We start from the raw sequence: 26771 nt of genomic DNA, 5'->3' as shown, positions 1-26771 counted from the left end.
GGACTGGTCTTGCTCCCTCGGTCCAAGGCCTAAGAGCTTCAGCAGGGAGCTCGGACGCTCTGTCATCCTCGTCCACGGTCCATTCGGTTTGCCATGAAGATCCTGGGGAAAATGGTGGCCGCAATAGAAGCGGTTCCTTTCGCTCAACTCCATCTCTGCCCCTTACAACAGGCTCTGCTGGACAATTGGGACAGGAGTCCCTTATCCCTCGAACGGCCATGTCCTCTGTCCCCACGGATCAGGGAAGCCCTCACATGGTGGACTCTGGGATCATCTCTCCTCCAGGGGAGGTCTTTTCTCCCGATCCGCTGGCTGGTGGTAACTACCGACGCCAGTCTCCTCGGTTGGGGAGCGGTGTTTCGACACTACACTGCCCAGGGGCGTTGGACAATTCGGGAGTTGAGGCTCCCTATAAACATCCTGGAGATTCGAGCGATCAGACTCACCCTGAGACGTTTTCACTTCCTGCTCGCGGGTCACCCAATTCGAGTTCAATCGGACAACGTCACAGCGGTGGCGTATATAAACCATCAGGGGGTACCTGCAGCAGGGCGACGATGCAGGAGGTCTTCCACATTCTCCGTTGGGCCGAGGCCAACCACTCCACCATTTCCACGGTGGACATTCCAGGCGTCGAGAACTGGGCGGCGGACTTTCTCAGCCGTCAAGGCCTCACCTCGGGGGAGTGGGAACTCCATCCAGAGATTTTCCGGCAAATCTGCTTTCGCTGGGGAACTCCGGACGTGGATCTGATGGCGTCCAGACTGAACGCCAAAGTTCCCAACTTTATAGCACGTTCTCGGGATCCCCAGGCCATCGGAGTGGACGCACTGATATCCCCGTGGCATCGGTTCCAACTCCCGTACGTGTTTCCTCCGCTTCCCTTACTACCGAAGGTGATCCGAAAAATCAAGACTGAGGGGGTTCCGGTGATTCTTGTCGCCCCGGATTGGCCACGTCGCGCATGGTATGCGGAGCTCGTTAAACTCGTATCCGACGTCCCATGGCGGTTACCAGACCGTCCAGATCTGCTTCGCCAAGGGCCGATCTACCACCAGAGCTCAGGGGCCCTACGTTTAACGGCGTGGCTGTTGAAACCTGGATTCTAACTCAAGCTGGTTTCTCCCAGCAGGTCATTCCCACCAAAAGTGCTCGCAAAGCATCTTCCGCTTGCATCTATCACCGCACCTGGAAAACCTTCTTCTCATGGTGCAGGCTCCGAGGTCGCCCTCCGCTTGTTTTCTCAATCCCTGCCATTTGGGATTTTCCACAGTCCGGCTTGGATTCCGGCCTGGCGCTCAGTTCCCTCAAGGGTCAAATCTAAGCGTTATCTGTGTTCCAACGTAAGATTGCTGCCAACTTGCAAGTCAGGACCTTCATTCAAGGGGTCTCCCATGTGGTACCCCCCTACAGAATGCCGTTAGAGACCTGGGATCTCAATTTGGTTCTGAGCATTCTTCAGGAACCTCCGTTTGAACCTCTGCAGGACGTCCCGCTAACTGTCCTATCCTGGAAGGTTGCCTTCCTTGTGGCAGTAACATCTATCAGATGGGTCTCAGAGTTGGCCGCTCTATCCTGCCGGGCGCCTTTCCTTGCCTTCCACCAGGACAAGGTAGTCCTACGCCCATCTCCGGCCTTTTCTCCGAGCCACTCATTGGGGGACACAGCACCCACCCTGTTAGCCTGTTCAGCTCGTTACCTTTTTGGTTCTTGACTTTCTCTGACATGTTATACGCTAATGTTATGTAATATATTGTTATTAATCTCCTACTGCTTTTGTACTGAACTGGGTCTCTGGAAGCCAGCATGAGGGTGTATACTGCAGGGGAGGAGCTAACTTTTTGTCTCAACTTAGTGTCAGCCTCCTAGTGACAGCAGCATAACACCCATGGTCCTGTGTGCCCCATTGAGTGGCTCGGAGAAAAGGATTTTACGGTGAGTACAAAAAAATCCCTATTTTGGAACTTCTTAGTATTATTATTATTTATTATAGCACCATTTATTCCATGGCACTTTACATGTGAGGAGGGGTATACATAATAAAAACCAAGTACAATAATCTTGAACAATACAAGTCACAACTGGTACAGGAGGAGAGAAGACCCTGCCGGCGAGGGCTCACAATCTACAAGGGGTGGGTGAGGATACAGTAGGTGAGGAGTATTCCATGATCTATTGATGAAATGTATTTTTGTTTGTGGGACAACCCCCTCTTTAATTAAATTCTGATTTGGAATTGGAGGCAGTTGTGCTCCCGTGGTAGGTGACATTCCTGCAAACAGTAGTGGTACTGTTAGTAATTGAAACTGACTTTGCTGAGGAATTGGAAGCGTTAATTGGAGGCGTTAAGGATAGCTTGGAGGGGTTCGAGTGTTAGTTGGGATGCCAACGAGGAGGCTATTGCAAATGTACTAACATTTTTTTTTTTTTAATTATTATTATTCAGAATTGAGGAGAGGGTGAATTTTGGAAATATTTTTGAGTTGAAGGTGTCAGAAGGTCATAATTGCTTGGGCACATGGTTTGAAGGACGGCAGAGACAAAGGGAACATGCAGGCAGGGGACTTGTGACATGGGACAACTCGGAGTCATTTACTGTGGTAGGTCTTGTAAGGGTTGAGTGAGATGAAGCAAAGATGATGAGTTCAGTTTTATCCACATTGAGCTTTCGAAAGTGTTATGAGGAAAAGGAGAATATGACTGACAGACTCCGGGGTTCTGGACAGCAGAGAGGTGGATCAGAGTGTACTACACTCATCATGTAGTTGGTACTAGAAGCTGTGGGACATTGAGTTGTCTAAGGCATATACATGGAGAAGAGTGGGGGTTTAAAGGGAACCTGTCACCTGAATTTGGCAGGACCAGTTTTGGGTCATATGGGCGGGGTTTTCGAGTGTTTGATTCACCCTTTCCTTACCTGCTGGCTGCATGCTGGCTGCAATATTGAATTGAAGTTCATTCTCTGTCCTCCGGAGTACACGCCAGCGCAAGGATATTTGCCTTGCGCTGGCGTGTACTCCGGAGGACAGAGAATGAACTTCAATTCAATATTGCGGCCAGCATGCAGCCAGCAGGTAAGGAAAGGGTGAATCAAACACTCGAAAACCCCACCCATATGACCCAAAACTGGTCCTGCCAAATTCAGGTGACAGGTTCCCTTTAAGGGTCCCAAGATAGAGCCTTGAGGGACACCAAGAAGAGAGAGGGTGGGCTGAGGAGGTAGTGTGGGAATCGTGGATGGTAAGTGTGCAGTTAGTGGTGTATAAGGAGATCCAGGAAGGGGTCACGTCTGTGAAGCAAAGGGCTAAGAGGATTTGTAATGGGATGGAATGGACGAATGCATAGAAGTTATTGAGCATAAAGAAATATTAAAGAAATACTATTTCATAAGAAATCATTATGTTGTACTTTTATGATTTCTGTTTCTTAGATTGTTGATGAGCGAGATTTCTTTGAGATTATGCCAAACTATGCCAAGAATATTGTGGTGGGCTTTGCCAGAATGAATGGAAGGACAGTTGGAATTGTTGGGAACCAACCAAAAGTTGCATCAGGTACTGGGCCTAAAAATAAACTAGATGTGAAGAATCTAAAAACAATGTGTCGTCCGAATATGACCTATTGCTTAAAGGGAACCCGTCACCAATTTTTTAGTATCCCAACAAATGCCACCACCTTTTTCTGCTGTTAGGCATTTCACAGATGACTACGCTGCCTCCTGACTCTCCCAGCACACTTCAAAAATACCATTTGATTTGGTCTCTCGCTGTGTTTAAAAGCTGGTCCGGTCCGATGGGTGTCCTCCTTGTGGTGTCTGTTCCTCCTCTCTGCTAGAAAAACCTGTTCTGTGGGTCTGATTGATGTGGATGACGTGTCCTGCGCTATCCACATAGCTGAACGAAGTATTGCGCAGTAGCATCGCCGGCTGCTCACGCGCCCTTTGCTCTTCCCTACTGCAGGCATGCACATTGATGTCCTTTGCTCTGCCCACAGTAGGGCAGAACCGAGTGCGCCTGTGCGGTCAGCGGTGCTACTGCGCAGGCACAACACTGTGTTCAGCTATGTGGATGCCGCAGGACACATCATCCACATCAATTAGAACCGGAGGACGACTTTTACTAACAGATAGGAGGAACAGATGCCGCATGGAGGACGCCCCTGTGACTGGACCAGCCTCCTTTAACCCCTTACCGACATCGGGCATAATAGTACGCAGATGTTGTTATCCCTCCCTTTGATGTTGGCTCTGGCGGTAAGCCAACATCTTTTCTGGGACATGTCAGCGGTATTGAACAGCTGACATGTGCCCTCAATAGCCGCGGGTGGAATCGCAATCCACCCGCAGCTATTAACTAGTTAAATGCCACTGTCAAACTCTGACAGCGGCATTTAAATAGCGCTTTCTGTAATCGTGCCGGAAATACGCACACCGGTGACCCGGGGGGGGGGTGTATGTCATCCGATAGTCGGCATGACAACCAGAGATCTCCTGGAGACCTGTATGGTTGTCAGTGCCGGATTGCTATGAGCGCCACCCTGTGGTCGGCGTTCATAGCAAGTCAGTAATTCAGCTACATAAAGGCAACCTGATCGTCGCCTGTATGTAGCAGAGACGATCGGGTTATTGCAGCTTCTAGTTTCCCATGGAGATTGTTGAAGCATGCCAAAAGTTTAAAAAAAAAAAAAAAAGTTTTAAAAAAATATATATAAAAGTCCAAATCACCCCCCTTTTGCCACATTTAAAATAAAACAGTAAAAAAAATCAAACATACACATATTTGGTATCGCCGCGTTCAGAATCGCCTGATCTATCAATTTAAAAAAAAGGATTAACCTGATTGCTAAATGGCATAGCGATAAGTCAAAACACCAGAATTGCGTTTTGTTTTTTGTCGCCACGATATTTAATTAAAATGCAATAACGGACAATCAAAAGATCATTTTGGAGCAAATACGTTATCATTAAAAACGTCAGCACGGCACGCAAAAAATAAGCCCTCACCAACCCGAGATCACGAAAAAAAAATTTTATTTCATTTTTTTTAAGCAAAGTTTGGATTTTTTTTTTCACCACTTAGATAAAAAAGAACCTAAACATATTTGGTGTCTATGAACTTTTAATGATCTGGAGAATCATAATGGTAGGTCAGTTTTAGCATTTAGTGAACATGGTAAAAAAGCCAAACAAAAAAAAAAGTGTGGGATTGCACTTTTTTTTGCAATTTCACCGCACTTGGAATTTTTTTTCCTGTTTTCTAGTACACGACATGGTAAAACCAATTGTGTCGTTGAAAAGTACAACTCATACCGCAAAAAAACAAGCCCTCACATGGCCAGATTGATGGAAAAATAAAAAAGTTATGGCTCTGGGGAGGAGGGGAGCGAAAAGCGAATATGCAAAACCGAAAAAAGCTCCAGTCATGAAGGGGTTAAATACAGTGCAAGACCAAGTCAAATGGAATTTTTGCTGTTACGGAGGGAGTCAGGAGGTAATGTAATCATTTGTGAAATGCCTAACGGCAAAAAAACTGGTGACAGGTTCCCGTTAACCTCTTACCAACATGTGATGTTCTGGTGCGTCACATGCCCATCAAGAAGGGGATAAATCATGTTTGTTAAAAAGTAATCATAGTTTTAATTTATTTCATGAATTAATAGTACACATGATAGAAACTTTGTAATGTATCTCATCAGAGAAATCAGCTTCTTTCTATCTCAGGACTGGTCGTTCAGTCTCAAAATTCTCATTTCACAGGTAAAATCTGTTGTTAATGTAGACAGATTGTTACTTTAGGGGATGGCAGTTGTTTACTTATAAGATTTTAGGAAGAGTTGAGAGGCGGTAGAAATAGAGGTTTTCTTTTATTGATGTTAAAAAAAATCCTTTCCTCATCTTAGCCTAAAATGAATACTAGACGTTGAGTCTTCCACCATGCTACATTCTGGGCTGGTTTTTGTAGGGTTTCTCTGGTTGATCTCCTCATCAACCAGTGGCTTGGTATATTGAATAACAAATGCAGTGACTCTTGGGTACGACACTTTCCTGGATCCAGTGCAGGCCACTCCATGTTCTGCGTTTACACCAGAAGAGAAATGTCGCCACTTAGGAACTGGGGCCTCGGGGCCCTATGACTGGCTGTAGGGGTCTGGTGACTTCAGCAGCGCGTGACAATGTCAGTCTGTTACATTTGTGTTGTAGGTTTTGCTTTACCTTTCCTGTGTAAGAACCTAACTGTAATCCCATGTTGTCTACCACGCAGGCTGCTTGGACATAAATTCATCAGTGAAAGGAGCTCGCTTTGTCAGGTTTTGTGATGCCTTCAATATCCCCATCATCACTTTTGTCGATGTACCAGGATTTCTGCCAGGTAATTGTAGCTTTACTTGAAGGGTGTTCATTTACGTTCAATATTTTGACGCCTGTCTCCCCCCAATATCCACATGCAGATGTGCCCTTTGTTACTTTTCTGCACAAACTCCAATATTTCCTGGTAAATTAAATTGAATACCTCATGGCAACATGCTATCAAAGCCGTCATCAGACAGAAGTCCACATCACGTGTTCTGGGCGGCAACATGTAGCATGGGCATCTCTCAGAATTGTGATAGTATTATTATTAGCATAAAAAGTAAAGTATATAGGTAAATTTTATACAATCTACACTGGTACCAATGTCTGTTCTTGGCGGTGCAGCCAATCTGTGTGCTCAGCTTCTTGTGCCGTCAATTCTGGCCAAGCCGCTAGTCTGAGATTGATAACTGATGTTGGCTGCATTGCTGTCAGTGACATCAGAGGTACGGACAATAACAGACACCAGGAGCAGTGGTGGAGACTCTTCTCTGGACCCAGGGAGGGTGAGTGAAGCGCAGTTTGTTTTTTAAACACACACTGGCTATTAAAACTGGGGGAAATGGGTTTTGGAAAACCTCTGACTGTGACAAAGTTCAGATGTCTGTTATTTTGGGACCCTGCTTGTCACCAGATATGTGGCACGTAGACGTACGGCTGTGTTTGGTAGCTTTTAGGAGCTTCCTGTAGCTGGTGATGTGGTTATGATCCCATGTTTTGTAAAGAGGTGAAAACCTAAAGCTGTACATTTTTGTCATTTTTCAGGCACTGCTCAGGAATATGGAGGTATTATCAGACATGGGGCAAAACTTCTGTTTGCCTTTGCAGAGGCTACTGTTCCCAAGATCACCATTATTACCAGAAAGGTAAGATCAGAAGGTGTCTAGAATAATCTATTGGGGCAGATTTACTAATCATGTGGGATAGATAGGCTGATATTTAGACTTTACAGTTTTAAATATGTACCAAACTTATCATACTGGCTCTTGCTGCATGGTGAGACACTTCTTCTCTGAATTTATACCCCTGGATGTTGTACTATTTGCACCCAAATTTGCTGCACCTCTTGCAGCTGACTGAAAAGCAGCAAGATTAAAGAAGCCTCCTCCTCCCATTATAGTTTTTATCCTCTTAATATATTTCAATCATCATATTATTTGGCACGTTGGGGGGCACAGGACCATGGATGTTATGCTGCTGTCCACTAGGAGGCGACACTATGCATAATCTGAAAAAGATTAACCGTGGCTCCTCCTGTGCAGTAAACACCCCTGGACGGCATCAGCCTTCTCCAGTTTTTGCTTAGTGTCGCATAGGAGGCACACCTAAGATTTTTTTACTCCGTTTTTTTTTTTCTTCCGACGGATTACAGATGAAGAAAAGTGGGTCTCCTGTGAGACTCCCGGCATGGCTCCTTCCTCGGCCCCCTATTACAGGGTGCCCGGTTGAAGTAGAGATGGCTATTCCCCATGTTGCTCCTTCCCCAGTCCCTCGGGTGCTGGTTCGAAGTCGAGACCCCCCCCTCCTTCCCCAATTCCTCTTGGTTTCTGGGTTGAGGTCGAGGCGAGGATAAAGGCCCCTGAAGGTGACAACAGCACCCTCCCTATTCCCCCTCTGGGGGCATTAGGTTGAGACACCTCAGGTAGGGCCTGTACAGGCAGCACTCTGCAGCTCCCAGCAATGGGCCAGCACACTGCGCCTGCATCCAGGGACCCCAGCCCAGCTAAGGGCTCTTGTCGGGGCCGGGAGGAGTGCAGGCAGGCATGGCACATACAGACACAGGGTTCCCTGCGCCCCTGTCTCTGCGGCAGCACCAGCTCTATACTGCCTCAGGGGGACCCCTCACAGGGCCCCCCTTCCGCTTATAGCCCCACTGCTATCCTGCCTTTAAATCAGGGGGGGGGTCAGGTTCAGATCCGACACCCCTCCCGGACTTCCGCGCCGGCCTAGAGCCTTTCTGGGCATCAGGCATCTAATTTGGGCCCCGGCTTGGGCCTAGCTGAAGCTGCCGCCTCCTCTCCGCCCCCGGCTCGCCCCGATGACAAATATGACACTCTACAGTGTCATAGAGGGGGTGGATCGAGACAGACAGAGCGCGTTTTTACACAGCTTTGCTGCCTTTTTTCTCAGCTCTCCGCCCCCTTCTCCCCCTGCCTCTTCTCCTCGGCGGCCATTTTTACTGCAGCAAGGCTTAACCCTGCATCTCCCGGTCAGCAGGACCAGGCCAGCCAGTCTCCGGGGGGCACAGGACTGTGGATCTTCGGCGCTGGACCTAGGGGCAAACTGGTGGGGTAAGATCACAGCTGGGTTGTTTTTACTCGGCTATGAATCCATATTCCCTATAAGGCTCCCCTATAGGGTCCTCTGCATAGCTACCCCTGTAAGGTCCTCTGCAGGTCCTTCTGCACTCTGTGCACTATGCCGGGCTCAAGGTCCAGGAGAACCAGGCAGGACTGCTATTATGCATTCTGCACAGCCTGCAGGACCGCTCTCCCCAGTGGCAGCACGTACGCACTGCCAGGACTGCATCCAGACTACTGCGTCAGAGCCCCAAGAAGCCAATGCCTCGGTGTCTAATGCCACGCCGGAATGGGTCACTCAGAGGTCGCAATCTATGACGCAGTCTATAGATAACAAACATCCACATTACTTCAGGCTCTGCAGAGTCATGCCTTGGCTATGACCGTTACCCAGCAAAGGGAGAGCTTGACTCAGGACCAGAACGACCTGGCTCATCCACGTCTAGGTCAGGACGCAAGCAGACCCATAGGTCAAGTCCATCTGCGTCATCCCATAGCACACGGTCATCCCCTTCTAGGGAGATACACCGTAGTTCCAGGTCAGTTCCAGGTCATCTAGACCGTCCCCTTCCAGGGGCAGACAATGCAGATCTCCGCAATCCCCGACCAGAGAAGGCCTCCTCCCCAGCTCACCCAGCAGGGGACGCCTCAGTGATACACAGGATTCGGAAGGCATCTATGACTCCGACTCAGACAGGGAAACGGAGGGGTCCCTTATCCCAATCCCCCCTAGCAATACAGCGCTAGTCGAGGACATAATCTCTTCCATCCATCGGGTGCTGGACATTTCTAATCTGCCACCAGAGGCCCCAGAACAAGATTTCCTTTGAAGGACCTCTGAAGCCACCTAAGGTTTTCTCTAACCACCCAGAGTTTAAAGCGATCCTTAAAAAGCAGCTCTCACAGCCTGAGAAAAAATTCGCTAATCGCAAATATCTGGAGGTAAAGTACCTTTTCCCACAGGAAAAGGAATGGACAGATCCACCCGAAGTGGACCCCCCCCTCAGTCTCTAGACTAGCAGCAGAGACCCTCTTTTCACTGCCAGATAGCTCAACCCTCAGGAACGCAGCAGACCGGCAGGTAGAACGCATGGCTCGTTCAATTTTTTCGAGGCGGCAGGGGCCTCCCTGGCTCCCGCGTTCGCTTCAGTTTGGGCTGAAAAATTTACAAGCTGGCCTCCAAGCATCTGCTCCTGAGCTGTCGGACCAAGCGGTTCAAACAGCAGTTGTAGCAGATTACATGCTTCATGCAGCTCTGGATTCAGCAAGGGGTGTAGCGGGGATAGCTTCAAACGCCATCACAATTCGGCGTTCAACTTCCAACCCACCGAACCGATTCTTCCTCTCTGTTCCCCCAAAACCGCCAGCCAAGGCTAGTGCCTTTCACCAAGCGGTTTCCTCGCTTCTTCAAGCAGGAGTCATAGTACCGGTTCCCGCGACCGGGTGCTTCCGAGGGTTCTACTCCAATCTATTCATAGTCCCCAAGAAAGGAGGCAGAGTACGGCCCATACTGGACCTAAAACAACTCAACAAATACGTACGTGTTCGTCACTTCCGCTGGAGTCCCTTCGGTCCATCATTGCATCCATGGAGAAGGGAGAATATCTCGCCTCCATAGACATACAAGACGCATACCTGCATATACCGATTGCACCTGCCCATCAGAGTTTTTTCTCAGGTTCGCAATCGACCAGGACCATTACCAGTTCATGGCTCTCCCGTTCGGACTCGCCACGGCTCCCAGAGTGTTTACCAAGGTCATGGCAGCCACCATGGACGTTCTGCACTCCAGAGGCATAGTAGTCGTTCCATACCTGGACGATCTACACATCAAGGCTCCTACCTTCAAGGACTGCGAGCTCAGCGTCTCAATCACAACCGACACTCTGAGTCGCATGGGCTGGTTAGTCAACCTACAAAGGTCATCACCAACCCTGAGTCAGTCTCTGACCTTCCTGGGAATGCTATACTACACCTCCAGGGGTCTAGTGCTCTTTCCCAGGGACTCGCATCCTCCTCCGCAAACCCTGTCGATCTCTCCGGTTTGCCATGAGAGTCCTCGGCAGGATGGGGGCAGCAATAGAAGCGGTCCCATTTGGCCCAGTTTCACCTCAGGCCTCCAACTAGCCATTCTAAAGTCCTGGGACAGGAATCCTTTTTCCTCTTGACAGGGAATTCCAGCTATTGTCGTCAACCAGGAGGTCACTGCACTGGTTGCTCAAGCCAACCTCGCTAGCAAAGGGGAAATCCTTTCTCACAGGTCAATGGAAGGTTCTGACCAACGATGCGAGCCTGACGGGTTGTGGTGCAGTGCACCTACACCACAGGGCACAGGGCAAGTGGTCCCCAGTGGAAGCGACCATGCCCATCAACATCCTGGAAATTCGTGCCATCCTCCTGGCATTGAGGGCCTTCCATCACTTACTGGCAGCCTCTCACATCAGAATACAATCGGACAATGCCACGACTGTGGCATATGTGAATCACCAAGGGGGGACCCGCAGTACCCAGGCGATGCGAGAAGTGTCACACATCCTCCACTGGGTGGAGGGCACAGGCTCGGTTCTCTCGGCGGTCCACATTCCGGGTTTGGACAACTGGGAAGCAGACATCCTCAGACGACAAGGAATAGATTCGGGAGAGTGGTCTCTCCATCCTGAAATTTTTTGCCAAATCTGCCATCGCTGGGGGACCCCAGATGTGGACCTAATGGCATCCCACTCCAATGCCAAGGTCTCCAACTTCATGGCCAGAGCACACGATCCGCGGTCACTCGGAGCAGACGCTCTGGTTCAGGACTGGACCCAGTTCCAGCTTCTGTACATTTTTCCACCTCTCCCCCTGTTATCCAGAGTGGTGAGGAAGATCAAGCAAGATGGAGTTCCAACCATCTTAATCGCACCGGTCTGGCCCAGACGTACATGGTACGCCGATGTCGTACAACTTTCAGCAGATGCCCCCTGGCGCCTCCCCGACCGCCCGGATCTTCTATCACAAGGCCCGTTCTACCACCAGAACTCAGGGGCTCTCAATTTGACGGCGTGGCCCTTGAAACCTGGGTTTTAACCCAGGCAGGGCTTTCGACGGACGTCATTAGGACCATGATCAGGCCACGGAAGCCAGCCTCTGCCAAGATCTATGACCGTACCTGGAAAGCTCTCTTTACCTGGTGTGAATATCATGGCCAGACCCCATTCCCTTCTTCCCTCCCCCAAACTACATGTTTTTTCTCCAATCGGGTCTGGAGGCCAGGCTGTCCCTGGGCTCGCCTAAGAGCCAGGTGTCAGCCCTCTCAGTGTTTTTTTTTTTTACAAAGGCACATTGCTACCAAGCCGCGAGTAAGGACTTTTCTTCAGGGGGTTTCCCGATTGGTTCCCCCTACAGACGACCACTAGAAACGTGGGACCTCAACCTGGTCCTGACAGCATTGCAGGAACCACCCTTCGAACCCCTTAAAGAGGTCCCGCTCCGCCTTCTCTCCCAGAAGGTGTTTTTTTTCCTGGTGGCAATCACCTCGCTACGCAGGGTGTCTGAACTGACAGCACTCTCCTGCAGACGGCCCTTCCTGGCTTTTCACCAGGACAAGGTAGTTCTCCGTACGGTCCCATCCTTCCTTCCGAAGGTTGGGTCCAACTTCCACCTCAATGAGGAAATTTTTCTGCCTTTCCTTTGTCCGGTCCCGGTTCATAGAGTGGAGAAGGCTCTGCATGCGCTTGACCTTGTCAGGGCATTGCGTATATATGTGTCTAGGACTGCGTCCTTCCGGAGGTCTGATCCCTTTTCCTTCTTCCGGAAGGCGGCCGCAAGGGTCTGCCAGCTTCCTAAGCTACCCTTGCCAGGAAGATCACATCCATCATACAAGAGGCCTACCGCCTTAAGAATTCTCCTCTTCCAGCCGGTATTACGGCACACTCTACATGGGCGGTAGGGGCCTCCTGGGCCATTCGGCTCCAGGCTTCGGCACAACAAGTGTGTAAGGCGGCCACTTGGACTAACCCACACTCGTTTACTAAATACTACAGGGTTCGTACCCAGTCCTCAGCGGAAGCAAGCCTGGGTAGATGTGTTCTGCAGGCGGCGGTGCCCCAAGTATAGGGGCCTGTCTGCACAATATTCGTCCATTGCTTCCCACCCAGGGACTGCTTTGGGACGTCCCATGGTCCTGTGTCCCCCAATGAGGCGACAGAGTAAAGGAGATTTTTCTGTACTCACCGTAAAATCTCTTTCTCTTAGCCTCTAATTGGGGGACACAGCTTCCACCCTGTTGCCCTTTTCGGGCCGTTGTTACTGTTGAGTTCTCATATTGTTCTTTGAGCTCGTACATAGTGGCCTTCTTATAGGCATGTCTATATTATTCATGTTACATTCCTCCTACTGCTTTTGCACAAAACTGGAGAAGGCTGACGCCGTCCAGGGGTGTATACTGCAGAGGAGGAGCCACGGTTAATCTTTTTCAGATTATGCATAGTGTCGCCTCCTAGTGGACAGCAGCATAACACCCATGGTCCTCTGTCCGAATTAGAGGCTAAGGCTACTTTCACACTAGCGTTTTTTGCAATACGTCGCAATGCGTCGTTTTGGCGAAAAAACGCATCCTGCAAAAGTGCTTGCAGGATGCGTTTTTTCACCATTGACTAACATTAGCAACGCATTTGCGACGCATTGCCACATGTCGCAACCGTCGCGCGACGGTTGCGCCGTGTTGTGGCGGACCGTCGGATGCAAAAAACGTTACATGTAACGTTTTTTGCTGCCGACGGACCACCATTTCCGACCGCGCATGCGCGGCCGGATCTCCGCCCCCACCTCCCCGCACCTCACTATGGGGCGGCGGATGCGCTGGAAAAATGCATCCGCTGCCCCCGTTGTGCGGCGTATACAACGCTAGCATCGGTAACCTCGGCCCGACGCACTGCCACGGGCCGAGCCCGACGCTAGTGTGAAAGAAGCCTAAGAGAGAGAGATTTTACGGTGAGTACACAAATCTCCTTTTTGCCCTTCTACCCAGCTGATTTCTTCTCTTTTCTATTAGGTTTATGGCCTCTCGTGATTAAACAGTGACTAGCTGAATCCTTCTAAGCTCTATGTAGAAACAGGAGGTCAATTTTGTCTGCACAAGTCATGAGTCACTGCATACAGGGAAGATGTATATCTTTGTACAGTGTTAGCCAGTAAATAGAAAAATATTTAGGTTTGAGTTCTCAGTGGTTGTTACCATCTTTTCAGTTAGCCATTAAAAGGTATCAATCACTGAGGCCTCTCAATTCTAAATATGAGTCGCTGCGAAAGTCAATGGTGGATGGAGGAGCTGGGTCAGGGGTTGAAGAAGGGAATGATAAATATAGGGCCATGAAACTTTCTGTTTCTGCGTAGAGCAGAGAAAAGAGTAGAATTATCTGGGTAGACAGGAAAACTGAGCAATTGTAAGTGCACAGTGCCGTATAATATGGTTGCAGTATATTAGTAGGGCCCTGGGCAGCCCGATGCTCTGCATTACAGTCACAATCTAGTAACTACTTTGCACCTGCTTCTCTGAGATTCAGATGCTCACGCTGAATGGTGGAAGAAGGAGCCCACAGCTCCCTGTTCCGCCATGTTAATCAGTGGTAATGTGCGTCTTGACAATGCAGATGACATAGAGACCCTGGATAAAGGAGCAGCCATATGGTGCAGTTTCAGGAACAGCCTAAGGGCAGGTGAGGCCTGTGGGCCGTATTGTGTTCAGGTCTGGTCTAGATGAACAGCAGGTGTATTCACACTTGTCGCTTTCTAGTGAACAAACCTTTTTAGGAACTCTCGTGTCCCGCTAATCATCCAGTGTAAACAGTCTGCCAATTGCCTGAATAACAATTATTTGCCAGCTGGCATGATTTCTAAGTTTAAAGGGAGGGTGCCGTGGTTTTAGTTTTTGTATTAATAATTATTGATTATATAATCAATTATTTTCAATACAAAAGTAAATGTACCTCTTTCATACTTTTTTATTTATTCACTTTTACTTTCACCACTGGAGGCCGCCATTTTCATTAGTGTGGGTGTAAGTGTCTGGGCACGACACTTGCACATCTCACTTACGGCAGCCATGTACATAGGAAACTGCAGTCGGGCCCCGACCGCATCTCTTTCATTGAGGCCGCTCCTCCTGCCTCTCAGCTGTGACTTGGCCACGCCCACTGAGCTGCCTCGTCACAGCTGTGAGAGGAGATCGCGGCCATTTTGTTTTTCCCTCTGCCATCGCACACACAGCTCAGTGCGTGCGATGGCAGAAGCTGCTGCTGGGAAGCGAGGGTCCGAGGTGAGTATCTGCAGCAAGGAGCTGTGATTGCAGCCTGTACTTAGTATTACAGTACAGGCTGCAATCACTGCTCACTACCGACCTGTTCAGAGCAGAGCAGGGAGATCGTCACACTGCTCTGCCCTGAACATGACTCAGCATTTCCTGAGAGAGGATGGAAGGTAAGTACAGGGTTTTTATTTTCTTATGCACCTACCACTGCTACCAGCCCCTATATACCACCTAGCACTGCCTGCCCCTATATACCACTGCCTGCCTGCCCCTGTATACCACTGCCTGCCTGCCTGCCTCTGTATACCATTGCCTGCCTGCCTCTGTATACCACTGCCTGCCTGCCTCTGTATACCACTGCCTGCCTGCCTCTGTATACCCCTGCCTGCCTCTGTATACCACTGCCTGCCTGCCTCTGTATACCCCTGCCTGCCTCTGTATACCACTGCCTGCCTGCCTCTGTATACCACTGCCTGCCTCTGTATACCACTGCCTGCCTGCCTCTGTATACCCCTGCCTGCCTGCCTCTGTATACCACTGCCTGCCTGCCTCTGTATACCACTGCCTGCCTGCCTCTGTATACCACTGCTGCCTGCCTCTGTATACCCCTGCCTGCCTCTGTATACCCCTGCCTGCCTGCCTCTGTATACCCCTGCCTGCCTGCCTCTGTATACCACTGCCTGCCTGCCTCTGTATACCACTGCTGCCTGCCTCTGTATACCCCTGCCTGCCTGCCTCTGTATACCCCTGCCTGCCTGCCTCTGTATACCCCTGCCTGCCTGCCTCTGTATACCACTGCTGCCTGCCTCTGTATACCACTGCCTGCCTGCCTCTGTATACCCCTGCCTGCCTCTGTATACCACTGCCTGCCTCTGTATACCACTGCCTGCCTGCCTCTGTATACCACTGCTGCCTGCCTCTGTATACCACTGCCTGCCTCTGTATACCCCTGCCTGCCTGCCTCTGTATACCACTGCCTGCCTGCCTCTGTATACCACTGCCTGCCTGCCTCTGTATACCACTGCCTGCCTGCCTCTGTATACCCCTGCCTGCCTGCCTCTGTATACCCCTGCCTGCCTGCCTCTGTATACCACTGCTGCCTGCCTCTGTATACCACTGCCTGCCTGCCTCTGTATACCCCTGCCTGCCTCTGTATACCCCTGCCTGCCTCTGTATACCCCTGCCTGCCTCTGTATACCCCTGCCTGCCTCTGTATACCACTGCCTGCCTGCCTCTGTATACCACTGCCTGCCTGCCTCTGTATACCACTGCCTGCCTGCCTCTGTATACCACTGCTGCCTGCCTCTGTATACCACTGCTGCCTGCCTCTGTATACCACTGCCTGCCTGCCTCTGTATACCACTGCCTGCCTGCCTCTGTATACCACTGCTGCCTGCCTCTGTATACCACTGCCTGCCTCTGTATACCACTGCCTGCCTCTGTATACCACTGCCTGCCTCTGTATACCACTGCCTGCCTGCCTCTGTATACCACTGCTGCCTGCCTCTGTATACCACTGCTGCCTGCCTCTGTATACCACTGCCTGCCTGCCTCTGTATACCACTGCCTGCCTGTATACCACTGCCTGCCTGCCTCTGTATACCACTGCCTGCCTCTGTATACCACTGCCTGCCTGCCTCTGTATACCACTGCCTGCCTGCCTCTGTATACCCCTGCCTGCCTCTGTATACCACTGCCTGCCTGCCTCTGTATACCCCTGCCTGCCTGCCTCTGTATACCACTGCTGCCTGCCTCTGTATACCCCTGCCTGCCTGCCTCTGTATACCCCTGCCTGCCTGCCTCTGTATACCACTGCTGCCTGCCTCTGTATACCACTGCCTGCCTCTGTATACCACTGCCTGCCTCTGTATACCACTGCCTGCCTCTGTATACCACTGCCTGCCTGCCTCTGTATACCACTGCTGCCTGCCTCTGTATACCACTGCCTGCCTGCCTCTGTATACCACTGCCTGCCTGCCTCTGTATACCACTGCCTGCCTGCCTCTGTATACCACTGCCTGCCTGCCTCTGTATACCCCTGCCTGCCTGCCTCTGTATACCACTGCCTGCCTGCCTCTGTATACCCCTGCCTGCCTCTGTATACCCCTGCCTGCCTCTGTATACCACTGCCTGCCTCTGTATACCACTGCCTGCCTCTGTATACCACTGCCTGCCTGCCTCTGTATACCACTGCCTGCCTGCCTCTGTATACCACTGCTGCCTGCCTCTGTATACCACTGCCTGCCTGCCTCTGTATACCACTGCCTGCCTGCCTCTGTATACCACTGCCTGCCTGCCTCTGTATACCACTGCCTGCCTGCCTCTGTATACCACTGCCTGCCTCTGTATACCACTGCCTGCCTGCCTCTGTATACCACTGCTACCTCTGTCCTGTGTAGCTAATCTAGTCCTGGGTAGCTAATCCTGTCCCGTGTACTGTGTCCTCAGCAGTCAGTATCACACAGGACAGGATTAGATACACGGCTCAGCAGTCAGTATCACACAGGACAGGATTAGATACACGGCTCAGCAGTTGGTATCACACAGGACAGGATTAGATACATGGCTCAGCTGTCGGTATCACACAGGCCAGGATTAGATACACGGCTCAGCAGTCAGTATCTAATCCTCTCCTATGCACTCTCCCCCCTGCGTGTCTTTTCCCATTGTGGTTTATTATTTTTGTTGTGGGAGATGTGGGAGTCGAGGATTATGCGTTCGGTATGGTTTAAAAAAGATTAATAAAGGACTTTATTCTGGCCGAGTCTTTATTTACAATACAACTATAGGATTAGTAATGGATGGGTGCCTTATAGACGCCTCTCCATTACTAAGCTGTGGGCTTGATGTCACCGGACAATATGAAGGTGACATTAACCCCACAAATATGAACCCCACTTGCTACCGCTACAGGGCAAGTGGAAATTGCCAGGCAAATCGCCAGAAAAGGCGCATGTAAAAGGCAGCTGAGAGCTGATGTTTTTAGCCTGGGGGGGGGGGGGGGGGCAGTATCCATGGCCCCTTCCTAGGCTATTAATGTAAGCCCGCAGCTGTCTGCATAATATTTCATGGTTATTAATTATAGGGGGCCCCACGTCTTTTTTGGGGGGCTGTCCCCCATTTTAATAGCCAGTAAAGGCTATAAGTATACAGTTGCGAGCGTGTGAGTGAGCACACCCTCCCACCCACAGACCAGTACACTGCTCTTCTGAAATACTGTGCTCCTGTCACCCTGCTCCTTCCACCATACGTCTCTCACCTCCCTAGAGCAGCACAATACCATATGGATCACGTATAATGCCTATATATATATATATATATATATATATATATATATATATATATATATATATATATATATATATATATATATAATCACATATACTCCCATAAAGACCACACATTATGCCGGGATATTATAATATACATATAATATCACACATTATGCCACCAAGTATTGTGTGATCTATGTGACGGTATTATATGTGATCTATATGGCAATATTATGTTTGCTCAGTGTTGTGGAATGATGTAAAAACTATATGACGGTGGTATATGAGAACTATATTGTGGGATTATGTGTGATCTATGTGGAAGTACTAGGTGAGAATTATATGGCGGTATTATGTGTGATCTATATGGTGGTATGTGAGAACTGTATGACAGTATTGTGTGATCTATTTGATAGTATTGTGTGTGATGTATATGGCGGTATTATGTGTGATCTAATGTGTGAGAACATTATGGCAGTATTATCTTCAGAAAGTGGACCCATTCTATGGTGGTTCTGGCTGAGCACCTGCACGTGGGTCTGGGGTAATAGAGGGGGCAGCATGACCTCCAGTTAGGTGCAGTCAGGGCTGGTGAGGCAGCTGAAGAGGGGTCTCATTTTTATCATTACTCTATGGCTACATTTCCCCCAGCGTCACCCCGGACTGCTCCTGTCGTCTCACTTTCACACATCGCCAGGACAGGATGGAGAAGACAGGATGTGAGGAGGGGAATGGGGTCTGCATGCAGAGTCTGGATCAGAACAGGCCATCAATCCACAGAAATGTTTCCTGGATTTCTGTAGAGCAGACGGCCCATCCATGTGTATAAAAGACAGCGCTCTATGTACAATCCCTGGCTGCACTGAACATGGTGCCCCCCCATAGACCAGCACACTGCTCTCCTGAAATACTCTGTGCTGCTGTCGCCCTGCTCCCTCCACCACATATCTCCCAGAATCCTTGCTGCCTGCCATCCTCGGTGACTGTCTACTTGTCAGTATAAGGCTGCCGTCACACTAGCAGTATTTGGTCAGTATTTTACCTCAGTATTTGTAAGCCAAAACCAGGAGTGGGTGATAAATGCAGAAGTGGTGCATATGTTTCTATTATACTTTTCCTCTATTTGTTCCACTCCTGGTTTTGGCTTACACATACTGAGGTAAAATACTGACCAAATACTGATAGTGTGACGGCAGCCTTACTCTGCAGTCACCAACAAAATGGCTGCTCACTGTGTTCCTGAATCCTCTCTTATCCCTTAGCAAACACATGGAAGGAGAGGAGACATCACACACGTCAGCAGACTCCGCCCATAATTACTGCAGTGCAGTAATGTGAGCTAGTTGTACACTAGGTTTTTCTGAAATTTCAGCAGCTGCTCCCCCTAGTGTTTAAAAGAGGAAATTGCAAAACTTTTCAAATTATTTACTAAATTATAAACAAATGAAAATATTTTTAAAGAAAATTTAAACATTAATTCTTTACATTTTTACAATTGCTGTAAAAAATTTTTTTTTGATGGCAACTTCCCTTTAAGCAGGACCAGCAATGCCAAGAATGATAGTCTGTGCTCTAAAAGGACTGTTAGATAACCGATGGCAGTCGTTATGGCTGTGGGTCATGCAGTATAAACAAATATTTACTCTTGTGTTAAAGATCCAGCATTTGCCTTGATCCTCTGTTGTCCTAACTTCTACCTATTGGGTGATTTCAGGCTTATGGTGGTGCCTATGATGTAATGAGCTCAAAGCATCTTCGAGGTGACGTTAACTATGCCTGGCCAACTGCAGAAGTCGCTGTTATGGGAGCAAAGGTAGGACCAAAACCCAATGTATCCTCTTCCAGATGTCCCCAACAGTCTGAAGGCTGCTTCATGTGTGGAAATAACCCCACCCCAGTGCTTTGTAGGGACTGCCCTATGAAGCCCCATTCAGACTCTTGGGGACGTCTACAAGAATGAATGTCGGGAGAAGAACAGGTGAGCGCTGCTATGACTCTTGTGTCATTACAACAGAAATGCATCCTGAGACCATTCATTTGTGAGGGCTTTTTATCCTTGGAAGGGGCTCCCTGAACAACTCCCCAGATCTCAATCCCATTGAGAACCTGTGGTCAGTCCTCAAAAAGCGGTGGACAAACAAAAACACCGAGCACTGATTAGACAAGAATGGGCAGCCATCAGTCCAGGATTGGACTAAATGCTGATACTCAGCTGCCAGGGCAAAGGGCAGAAGTTTTGAAAAATCCGGGTCAACACTGTAAATATTGAGAATTTATGTAAACCTGATGTATTTGTGAATAAAAGTTTTTAAAAACTTTATGTAATGTTTATAATTGTACTTCGGTAACCATAGGAACATCTGACTAAACATTGAAAAACTATGAAGCAACAAACTTTGAAAACAAAGATTTGTCTGTTTCAAAACTTTTGACTGTATATAGCAAAGCTGACTATAGTGAGCTATATCAGCCCGCATGTGTGCTAATGGTGAGCGAGTGCTCTAGTGGGCAGTCAAAATAATAAAAAAAAAATTCAACACACCCCTTCCTGACATTTGCAGTATGTATACGTCGTGCTTGGGAAGTACTTTTATAAAACTGTCACAAAAGATACCCCTTCAGTGAGCACCATAAACAAATACATTAAAAAAACTAGGTAAAAAAACAATGCTTTTTTTATCATGCTGTCGAACAAAAAAAAGGAATAAAACTCAATAAAAAAGACGAATGTAAATACAGATGTTACCGCTGAAAACGTCATCTTTTCCTGCAAAAAACAAGTCACCCTACAGCTCCATCCGCAGGAAAATAAAGTTCTAGCGCTCAGAATAAAATGATGCAAAAATAATTTTTTCTATAAAAGTTTTTGTGTAAAAGCAACAAAACCTAAATAATATAAATGTAGTGTCGCTGTAATCATAGTGACTTGAAGAATAAATTTGCCTTATCAATTTTACCGCACGCAGAACTGCATAAAAAATATATGTAAATTCCTGAATTGGCTTTTGTTCATTCTGCCTCCCAAAAATCGGAATGATAGCGTGAGCCCGCAGCTGTGACCGGAGGTAAAAAGTTTACTTTTGGGCACTGGTGTCGGCTGATGGGACTACTACTCCCATCAGCCTACGCCTTCTGCCGCTAATAACAGCGAGGGCAGATGGCGACTGATGGGTGTATTCATCAGCCTGCGCTCTAAATAAATTATTTTATTTTTATTTTTTTAAATGTTGTGGGATCCCCTGTATTTTTGATAACCAGCCAGGCAAAACTGACAGCTGCAACCCTCAGCTGTCAGCTTTAGCAAGGCTGGTTAGCAAGTATAGAGAGGTCCCCACTTTTTTTTTTTTATATTATTTAAAGTTTAAGCAGACAGCTGTGGGCTGATGTTCTGAGGCTGATAAGGGGCCATGGATATTGCCACCCCCACCCCAGCCTACAAATAACAGCCTGTAGCTACCCCACAAAAGGCACATCTATTAGATGTGCCATTTCTGTTACTTTGCCCGACTCTTGCCCTGTGGCGGTGGCAAGTGTGGTTCATATTTGTGGAATTGATTTCACCTTTGTATTGTCTGGCAGCATCAAGCCCAAGGTTTGCTTTTTTTTTTTTTTATTACTTTTTTAAAAATAACAAACGGGTATACTCACCTAACGCCCATTCCACTGAAGCGATTGTCTCCTGTAAAAACACAGAAGATTAAAAAAATAACCATATCTGTCACCTGTCCATTGTTCTCTCCCACGCTGTAATCCATGTCTGGGATAAAGTTTTCAACCTTTACGGTGCCAAGATGTGACTGGTGGGGGGAAAAAAAAACATTTTCAAGGAGATGTACATCAGAAAACTGGCAAAAGCTCCTTGATGAATCTGGGCCAATTCCTGATTTTAAAATTTTTTTGGATCAAAATATATGTAATAGATTCTATAGTATGAAATCATGGTGATGTCTTTTTGCAGGGAGCTGTTCAAATCATATTCAGAGGAAAACAGAATCAGGCAGAAGCAGAGGCCGAATATGTGGAGAAATTTGCTAACCCTTTCCCTGCTGCCGTTCGAGGTAAGACGCCTACACCTCCCTGTTCAGATTCCTTCAAGTATTGATGTGAGGATTGTGTAATGTACCACCTGCAGTGACCGTGTAGGGCCGGGTTCACATGTGCATGAAACATGGCCGCTGCTCAGACCGTAGTACTCTGCCCAACCACCAGGCAGTTAGCTCAGCTTAGGAGACCCAGCAGTCATCCGAGGTTCACAGTTCTGTGAAGTCAGCCCTCAGTTTTTGTAAAGTTTACTGATTCTAAAAAAAAAAAAAAAAAAAATCCAGACAAAACATTGTCCAGATTCAACACTTCTGTAGAGGGGGCATCATACAGGTAAGAGCAGTGCGGCTGTTTCAAAGTTTATTTTTAATAAAACCTAAAAACGTTTCACTTCTGAGAGCCCCATGTAGGGATAGATGATTGCAATGTTGATAATTTTTTCCAAACAAATCACTAAAGGGAACCTGTCAGCAGGATTGAACTCCGTAACCTACAGTGTCATGTTGGCGCCCGTTACATTGATTACAATGATACCTGGTGATGAAATCTGTCTTGTGGTTGTTGTGAAATCTGTATTGTAGTTTTCAGTCAATGAGATTCTGGTGGTCCAGGGCGGCCTGTGGAGGGCTTTATGTGGTGCTCTGGCCTCATCTTCATCATTGTGACCTAAATGACAGGTCACTCAACCATCAGTGACTAACCCCCTATTTTAAATGTTGCAGTTAATATTGTGGTCTTTGGAAAAAAAAAAAAAATTACCTCCAGCAAAATGGCAGTGGGGCAGAAGCATCGGTGACGCAATGCTAAAGGCAGCAGATGGGACAGTTACACGCTTTAGGGTGCTCATCTTCCCATACATGTTAATGTGGCTCATCTCTGAGAGAACTAAAGGATCGGCCACATCCAATGCTTAACTACCCTGACAGCCACTTGTCTGGGGAATGGTTGTGTGAAGAAATGTTCACTTGAGCAAGAAAAACAAGATCCGTGTTTTTCCTATTTCATTTTTAAGTCCCTGCTATAGGAGTTGGAACTGCAGTTTGATTGCTTGTTCTATAATGGCTTGCGAAAATATTCACCCCCTTGGATTTTTACCTATTTTGTTACATTGCAGCCTGTGTTTTAAATATTTTTGTAGTATGGTTTATGTGTGAGTGTGAGAAAAATACGGGCACAAATTATATGTATGGGATAAAATGCATACAAACTGGCATGTGCATATGTATTCAGCCCCTAAACATTTCTGGTGCAAGCAATTCCCTTCATAAATAACATGCTTTGTGAAAGAAAGTCCGCGAGTATGTAATCAAAGTGTCACATGGTCTGTCAGTATATACACTTTACCTTTTCTGAAAGGCCACAGAGGCTGCAACACCATTAAGCAAGAGGCACCACTAACCAAACACCATGAAGACCAAGGAGATCTACAAACAAGTCAGGGACAAATTTTTGAGAAGTAGAAGTCAGGGTTGGGTTATTTAAAAAAAAAATCCCAATCTCTGCTGATCTCCCCATCAAATATATTATCAAATGGAAAGAACATGGTACCACAACATGCCTGAGATGAAAGAGCCTCCCATCAAAATGCTCAGCCTGGGCAAGGAGGACATTAATTAGAGAGGCAGCACAAAGACCAAAGGTAACCCTGAAGACGTTGCAGATACCAAGCTTAGACTGGAGTATCTGTCCATACGACCTCAATAAGTCATACTCCATATAAGTGACCTTCATGGAAGAGTGGGCAAAAAAAATACTTTACTTAAACACAAAAACTGTAAGGATCGTTTTGATTTTTCCAAAAGATGTGGGAGACTTTCTGTATGGAGGAGGAAGGTCAGATGAGACTAAAATTGAACTTTTTGGCCACTAAGGTAAATACTATGTTGGGCCCCAAACCAACCCGGTTCATCACCCCAAGAACACCATCCCCACAGTGAAACACAGTGGTGGCAGCATCATGCTGTGGGAATGTTTTTTGGCATCAACGACAGCAAATATGGTCTGAGTCGAGGGGAAGATGGATGGTGCGAAATATGGGATATTCTTGAGTAAAACTTGTTTGTCTGTCAGTAATTTGAGACGGTGACGGAGGTTCACCTTCTAGTAAGATAATGACCATAAACATACTGCTAAAGTGACTCTTGAGTGGTTTAAGGGGAAACGTGTAAATGTTTTGGAGTGGCTCATAGAGACATATCCAAAGCAACTTGCAGCTCTAATTGCCGCAAAAGGAGGCTCTAAAGTACTGACTTTAGGGGGGTGAATAGTTAAGCAAACTGAAGTTTTCAGTTATTTTTCCTATTTGTTGTTTGCTTCACAATAAATAGAAAAACAAATGTTCACAGGTGTAGGCATGTTCTTTATATGAACTGATGCAAACTCTCAAACCCGCCCCCCCCCCCCCCCCCCCCAAAAAAAAAAAAAATAAATAAATAAAACCAGTGGCATTCTAGGTTGTGCGGTAGCAAAACGTGAGAAAATGGCAACAGTGGTTGGGGGAGCGAATGCATTCACAAGTCACTGTATCTACTGCAATACCACAGAATTGCAGTGTATAATATAAATGATGACCTCCAGAAAAGCCAAGCCTATCCCTGGGCTTTACAGGAGTACTAAGGTGTCAGCCATTGGTATTCCTCGATCACCCAAAATGATGCGACACCCGAATCTCTCGCCTTTGTACGCTGCTGTCAGATATTGACAGTAGATTTTATAGGTTAGATGGCAAACAAAGTTGGTGTCAGTTGCTGCTGTCAGAGGTAGATGTCGGCTGTATAGCATAATCATCATCTGCCATGTGTGATGGACTGAGGGTGATATTGTCTTCTATGCCATCTACTGGCTCCCCTGGACCTGCACTTGGGGTGACTGTCTCTGGGGTAAATCATGGTGACCCTTGAATGCGTAACTCTGTTATGAAAGAAAATCTTTCCCATATTATTCCGTGGACGTTGTGCACCGTGGGGTGAATGGAGTCTGGCTGCACTCCATTCTGGGTATTGAAATTAAAAGGGAGCATGGAGTTTGTATAAACCCGACTGATTTTTTTTTTTTTTTTTTCCCCTCAGGGTTTGTTGATGACATCATTCAGCCATCTACTACTCGGATGCGCCTCTGTCGTGACCTGGACGTACTCGCAAGTAAACGTCAAGTGAATCCGTGGAAGAAGCATGCAAATATTCCTCTATGAGGCAGCACGAGTCACCATCGTATACATTCCTGTCTGGAAATTAAAAGCTCAAGGACATTGGTTTGTGTCAAACTGAATGGCAAACACTACAATCTGGGGACTTCTGACCCAGCTCCTGCTACAATGAGGCTTTACAACGAGGGATAAATCGTTAGAAATGTGATTTCCTTCAAGAGGTTTTCCAGAATTATGCAAAGTTGATCCTAAAGTAAAGTGTTCCTAAGTGAAGAAATACCCATTACTTACCAGTTTGGTGGTCCCCGCCGACACCAGAAGTGCCACCTATCCCATCCATCAGTAACGTGATCACTGCAGCCAATCACTGGCCTCAGCTGTGATGGCATGTACAGCCGTGACCACTAAGGCCAGTGATCGGTGGATGCGACAATCATTTCCTGTAGCATCAGGCGATACATGGGGTAAGTGATGAGCCAATGTGCTTGGATAACGTGTTATCAGAGTACCTTGGGTGTGCTCGAATAATATGTTCAGGTCCCTGCGGCTGCATGCTTTGAGGCCATTAGGCAATTCCCGCATGTGTCGCCACTAACAGCCACAAAACATGCAGCCGCAGGGACCTGAACATATTATTTGAGCACACCCAAGGTACTCTGATAACACGTTATCCAAGCCCATTGGCTGCATGTTTTGTGGTTGTTAGTGGCGACACATGCGGGAATTGCCTAATGGCCTCAAAACATGCAGCCGCAGGGACTTGAACGTATTAATCGAGCACGACCAAGGTACTCTAACACCCGTGCACGTTCACTCATTACTAGTAAGTAAAGGTTTATATCCACTTTTTTTACATTCTCTATTTTAGGGCCAATGTTTTATAATCCAAAGTAATTATTGTTTGTTTTTTTCTATTATCATGGCTTTTAACAGTCCACAACTGTGATCTACATCAATTGTATTGTATACATGGCCTCTTATGGTGTCGCCTCTCCTGCCATGTCCCTTGTAGTAAATATTGTATTCCCCATTGATTACCAATTCTTCATCATCTTTTCTTTAAGCCTCTGCCGTTCCTCTGGGAAATATATGAATACACCAACAACTGCGTGTTACGTCTTTTGACAGTACAATGTCTCGCATACGTTGAAGGTTCTTGCACATCTGCTATTTTGATGCAATTTTTGAAGTCAATGTCTGGATTGGAACATAAAGAAAAGTCAAACTGCATCACTATGGTATTGTGATGCCACCAGCAGTATATGGAAAGTCTGTGTATAGAGACACATCCCTCTGACAAGAGGATTAAAGCCGGCCATACATATTAGACGGCTGTCAGCAAAAGATGCTACTGCCGATCATTCAACTGTCGGCCATC

At 47.6% G+C, this 26771-nt stretch overlaps 1 protein-coding gene across 2 annotated transcripts in view; it reads left to right on the top strand.

Annotated features, from left to right (window-relative positions):
* The window catches only part of PCCB (propionyl-CoA carboxylase subunit beta), a 49915-nt gene extending 23488 nt beyond the window's left edge, over positions 1 to 26427 (top strand). For both annotated transcript variants that reach the window (XM_077291308.1, XM_077291309.1), the window contains 6 exons: positions 3431 to 3554; positions 6261 to 6368; positions 7115 to 7215; positions 19922 to 20020; positions 22166 to 22265; positions 25317 to 26427. In XM_077291308.1, coding sequence (XP_077147423.1) covers positions 3431 to 3554; positions 6261 to 6368; positions 7115 to 7215; positions 19922 to 20020; positions 22166 to 22265; positions 25317 to 25438 — 654 coding nt within the window. In that variant the 3' untranslated portion in view covers positions 25439 to 26427. The remainder of the gene's footprint in view (positions 1 to 3430; positions 3555 to 6260; positions 6369 to 7114; positions 7216 to 19921; positions 20021 to 22165; positions 22266 to 25316) is intronic.
* Positions 26428 to 26771: the final 344 nt, after the last annotated feature.

The sequence above is a fragment of the Ranitomeya variabilis genome, chromosome 2 (genome assembly GCF_051348905.1).
Source record: "Ranitomeya variabilis isolate aRanVar5 chromosome 2, aRanVar5.hap1, whole genome shotgun sequence".
Lineage (NCBI taxonomy): Eukaryota > Metazoa > Chordata > Amphibia > Anura > Dendrobatidae > Ranitomeya > Ranitomeya variabilis.
The sequence above is the reverse complement of the archived record's forward strand: the minus strand, read 5'-3'. Positions and strand labels throughout refer to the sequence as shown.